At 35.6% G+C, this 5,422-nt stretch overlaps 1 protein-coding gene across 2 annotated transcripts; it reads right to left on the minus strand.

Moving 5' to 3' along the window:
- Window positions 1–697: 697 nt before the first annotated feature.
- Window positions 698–4,999, minus strand: LOC145581736 (putative nucleoredoxin 1). 2 transcript variants are annotated; one of them, XM_081638766.1, is made up of 5 exons: window positions 4,829–4,999; window positions 3,031–3,328; window positions 2,846–2,958; window positions 1,925–2,404; window positions 698–1,627 (listed from the first exon to the last, which is right to left on the minus strand). In XM_081638766.1, the coding sequence occupies exons 1-5, from the start codon at window positions 4,919–4,921 to the stop codon at window positions 965–967; spliced, it is 1,647 nt and encodes a 548-aa protein (XP_081494892.1). In that variant the 5' UTR covers window positions 4,922–4,999; the 3' UTR covers window positions 698–964. The 2 variants fall into 2 exon arrangements, with proteins under 2 accessions (XP_081494892.1, XP_081494891.1); XM_081638765.1 differs by having other exon boundaries at window positions 2,846–3,328.
- Between the last annotated feature and the right edge of the window lie 423 nt (window positions 5,000–5,422).

Here is a 5,422-nt window from a genome sequence, read left to right on the forward strand (position 1 = left end):
GCAATTCCTCAACTGCGCCAAGTTATCCTCCATTTCTTCCTGGTTCCTATCTTCTGTCATGAGTCCAAAGCGGGACGTTGGAAAGTCGACTTCCACTGGGGCATCGCCCGTGCTACACACTAGTTACACATTAAATTACAATCAAAATCATTAGAAATTAAAAGTTACCCGGATTAAAATTACCATAAAATTATTTAAGTTATCTTTAAATCAATTGTCTTACAATAAAGGTGTAAATAACCTTATTACTACTTGTTTTTACTCTCCTTCCCATTAAAGTTGTTCGGCAAAATAGTCATTTTGTTTTTTATCGGTTTATATCTTTTATCCTTGTCCTTATATCATCCCTTAAATATTATTTTGAGGAGATAAGTGGGATTTTTTCCCTCATCCATATGACATTATTAAAGAACATTAGAATTATAATTTGAAATTTATCAAGCCGCTTAGCCGCACTTGAATTGCATCGACTTGCGCACAACTGGTGACCTTTATTTTTGGTGTAAAAGGCGTTGTATGGTCAATGTAGATGAGATTCGATCCTAACTTTTGGTACTATACTTGAATATCATAAAACTTTAGTCAAGTTAGTTGGCATCTATTCTAGTGGCTAGTATGTGTTACAATTAGCTAATAGGATTAGAGCCTGCAATCAAGATAAGCTTTATAGTCCATTGAAAACCATGTCAACCTTTACTGTTATAACAGAGGAATGAATTCACCAAACAGGATCAATTACATAAACTTATGAGGGCAGAAGAAACTAAAGAAAGAAAGAAAAAGAAAAGCTCTCAACAAAATTTACAATGCCTCACTACAACTGATGCAACATCAAGGGCTTTACTAAAATAGCACCTTGATCTGCCTTTCTCTGCTAGTTTTCCTCAACTCTTCACAACATAATTACAGACATAAAGTAAAATTATAAATTTTAGGTCTTAAGAAAATGCATCAATACAAGTTGTCATGATGCACTAACACACACATGATCATTCCACCCAGCATTTGAAGTTTCATGATCCTTCAAATTATGATCTCTGAATCCATTAACCTCTGTCAGTGCACATTTTGGGTGTAGATCGAAATCGCATTCTTCACAGTTGAAGGACCATAACTGTCCATCTTCCTCACAACCATCACACTTATATACATTACGCCTTGTGAGCAGAAGTGTATGCTCTTCATGAAGAGCATGTTCCACCTTCTCAGGCCACCCCTTAGTCATCTCCTCGAGTTCAGATTCAACTTCTTTCAACCTCTCATCGGTAAAAGGATAAACCTTTGCCCCATGAACCATAATGAGTTCCCTGGCTTCCGTTGTGATGGTTTTCCCATTAGGTCCGATCGCGACCAATTTAGGAGCCCCAAAGACCTTGAATAAACGACTTAGATAAGCCTCTCTCTTGTCACCGAATGGAATAGCTAACCAGGGCATTGCAGTAAAGAACTCGTCGAAGGAAGTTAGGTCTTTGTCACTGGAGATGAAGATCACTTCAAAGTTATTATCTTTTGCCTTTATCTGTTGATAAGCTTCAACAAGTTTTGGAAGAAATGCTCGACATGGAGGGCACCAATGTGCAGCAAAGTACAAGAGTATGTTCTTCCCTACAAGCTGGGAGACAGGAACCTGCAGAAATTAAACTAGAAGAATTAATTACACGGCATTATTATGACTCAGAGTTCAGATAAAACTTGGAAGAAGAATCAAATCAAAGAACTCACAAGATAAATTTCCAGGGACTCAGCAATTATACAAGTCAGATATAAATAACTATAGCAGATTAAGCAAGAAGTAATTTCTGACTTCACCAACATTGCTGATTTGTTGGTATGCCATATCTATAAATAATTTCAAGCTTTAACATAAGATAATAAGATAAGCAATTATCTGAGCCGTATTACTAAATATCATTTAACATATTACCTTTGTGCCACTTTTATTAATAACAAAATCCTGCTTCCCTGATACTAGAATGGAGTCAAGGGTCTGAGCCTCTTGCCTTGTCTTTTCTATCTGTGCAAGCTCCTGAAACCTCTCTGATGTAAAAGGGTATGCATCAACTCCATGATCTTCTATTGTCTCTTTTGCATTAGTATGAAGGGTTTTCCCATCTGGTCCTACTATCACCAACGTGGGAAGAGCTGAGAGATTGAAATAACGGGCCAGCTTGACACAAATCTTGTCCTTAAAAGGCAAAGAATACCAAGGCATGCTGGCCAATCCCTGGCTGAATAGTTCTTCATCGTCATCAAGGGAAATTAAAACAATCTCAAACTTCTCCCCCTTTGCCTTCAACTTCTTATAAACATCTACTAGTACTGGAGTGAAATTCATGCATGATCTGTATGAAGACAATGAGAAATATAGACCGACAGTATTGCCTTGAAGCTCAGAAACAGAGACCTGCATTTTTGCAGAGCAAGATGCCTTCAGAATTCGGAGGAAGAAATGCAAAACAACTGGGAGATGCTGTAGCTAGGGAAGCAATACTTAATGATAACTGCTAGTATCGAATTTGGTTTTAGAAAAACCCATCCCCAGTCTGTACTAAATTTACTTTTCAGGACAAACGTGACAACTTTGTCCATGTTAGAGGACCCTGAAATCAGAACCCTTCTACGGAGGAAGGTAATCCTATTTCTGCCACAGTTGACACAACTAATGATTTATGCAATACAAACCCCCCCCCCCCCCCATTGGACTGAAAAATGCCTTCAGAATTTGTAGACTGCAGTAATTGTATATTTCAAGCTATAATTTTCTAGCATATCTTACACTCTAAGATTATTTACTATTTCAACCAAGTTAAAAACTACTAACACATTCTAATTCGATGTGGAGTACCTTTTTACCATTAGTGGAGAGCACAAAATCTCGAGAACTAGACACCAATATAGACTTAAAGGTTTGTTCCTTCCTAGCCGTTTCCTCCTGCTCTTTCAATATCTTGATTCTTACTGGAGTGAACGGATACCCTTCAGCTTCATAATCACGAATAATATCAACACCATTATCCATAAGAATCTTACCATTTTCATCTAGGATTACAAGGTGTGGAATTTCTTCCACCTTGAACAGTTTATCTAGATTATCACAAGTTTCTGAATTAGAAAATGGTATGGCCAGCCAGGGCATCTTCGAGAAGCACTTGTCAAACGATTCATCATCCTCATCTGCTGTGATTATAACAACCTCAAAACCTTTTTCCTGAGATTTAAGCTTATTATAAACCTCAACAAGAACTGAGGTAAAACGGCGACACTGCCCACACCAAGATGCTGCAAAGTATAGCCCCACTTTCTTTCCTTTCAAAGTATCAATACTGACCTGCATACAAAGACCATACATCAGATTGAACTCAACAAAGAAACTGGAGATGACATCAAACAAAAATCACAAACTTCAAAAACGAGTGAGTAAGCAAACATTCATGATATTTATTAAGTTGAATTCATTAGTTATTCTGATTTACACCATTACATTTATTTTATATGGCTAGCCCCTACAAAGAGACCAATCTAACTCATCCTTTAGGACGATACTAGAAAACTCAATGTTACAGTAGAGCCGATAGTCCAATACAGCATAATAGTATATTTGTGGCTGAAATTCGCCTCATAAACTACCTTTCACTTGCATATTCAGTAAATTTTTCATCATATGTAGATGTTTATGTTAGTAAAAGCTGTAAATAAACTTCGTCTAAACTATATGACGCACTTTGACATTGTGGCGAAATAAAATTGTAGGTCGGTAGTTCCCCCAACCACCGGGACAAGGCCACTCAATAGGGCACAAATTGAAACACTGATAATCTGGTGGAAATTTCAATTTTGTTTCTCTTAGATTACATTCTATCTTTAATACTCTTAAATAAGATCAATATTCAGATTTCTATGAGTATATTCAAAGAGTAATTTTTCTATTATTATGAGGTGTCAAATTTTTTTTTTCCTTATTTTTTTTCCTGAATAGATTTCTGTTAATGGCATTCATATCTCATGATCTTTGGCCATCTCTTAGTTGTTACATACTTCAACTTTTTCAATATAAATCCAGTGATTCTCAATGAGATATACACTCACAGCTTTATTTTTCTTCTACCTTTCATCCTTATATTCCTGTGCACAGGTTCATGTGAATCCAACCTCTCATGCTAAAGTGCGCCTTAGAATGACAGTCATGTGTGAACCTAGGGAGCGAATCGCTGAATACAATCAAGCACACCAACTGGGTTCAATTATCGTTTTCAAGTCAGTGGTTCCGTATTCTCTCTTATACACCAATCCAAATTACTTTGTTAATTATTAAGTAATTTCTTGTTCATATTTGTTCTTGTGTATCCGGGGAAAACACAAAATTTCCAACAATGTTAACTATAACACAAAATTGATCAATAAAATCCAAAGAATTACACCATAACTTAGTTTAAACATATCGAAAGATCCCATTTGTCAATCAATGTCCTCTCTAATTCAGATTTTCACATGCTGAACAGAAAAACTGCATAAAATGGCTTAATTTTATTGCATAAATACAACTTAAATATCAAATTTCTCAAAAATCGTGGGAAATGATCTGATATTCATCAAAACCCACAAATTAAAATCAACTATGTAGCATTGAACCTCAAAATGATTCTCCCCAAAGTCAACGGAAGTTAAAACGTGTAATATTGGTTTAAAAAAGAAGCAAATTTGCAGCAATTAAAAAGGGGATCACAGAATTTAATTGAAGAAAACTGAAATTAAGAAATGGAGAAATATTATATAGCAATGAATAAGCTCCAATAATCATAAGCATGTTGAAATAGAGAGAGAAGGGTACCTGAAGAAGGTTGTTACGAAGGAGAAAATGTGTTCCAGTAGAAGACAAAATTGAAGGAAGATCATGTATTGTGGACTTTGTTGGGGTTGTCATGGCAATGTACAGGTGAAACAGAGAAAATAGAGAAAGTGTGATTTACATTAATTCGGGGATATTCTTTCAAAAGGGAGTAGTAAGCTGTAAGCATTTTCGGTTTGCACTCTAATCAATTAATCACACTAATCAGTGCTATGGACTGCTCACAGCTCACCTATCTAAAAAAACTCGAACCGAACCGGTTTAGACTTTATTCTAATCTAGTCATCTTGTTCAATTCTTTAATGGATAATGATATACTTTCTCCGTTTCTATTTAGTTGATATGTTCAATTTAGTCACACATATTAAGGAAAGGAGAGAGAGTGAGAGAGAATGATAAACAAGTGGGGTACACTTAAAAAGCAAGTTATAAAACTTATCCAAAAAAGAAACGTGTCAACTTACAAAAAAAAAAAAATCCTAAAAACGAATACGTGTCAACTAATAAAAAAGGAAAATTTGCCAATTACTACCGCGTATTAATGCGTATTTAAAAATTACTACCGCGAAATAAAAA

Source organism: Chenopodium album, chromosome 15, assembly GCF_948465745.1.
Source record: "Chenopodium album chromosome 15, dcCheAlbu1.1, whole genome shotgun sequence".
NCBI lineage: Eukaryota > Viridiplantae > Streptophyta > Magnoliopsida > Caryophyllales > Amaranthaceae > Chenopodium > Chenopodium album.

What these genes read in the sequence shown, in the direction of transcription:
- LOC145581736 (XM_081638765.1), bottom strand. Translation starts at nt 4,921, where the DNA reads ATGACAACCCCAACAAAGTCCACAATACATGATCTTCCTTCAATTTTG. An exon ending in TTCGTAACAACCTTCTTCAG is followed by an intron (nt 3,329 to 4,828) that starts GTACCCTTCTCT and finishes CTTTGTATGCAG; the next exon opens with GTCAGTATTGATACTTTGAA. An exon ending in TTAATAAAAGTGGCACAAAG is followed by an intron (nt 1,628 to 1,924) that starts GTAATATGTTAA and finishes TAATTTCTGCAG; the next exon opens with GTTCCTGTCTCCCAGCTTGT.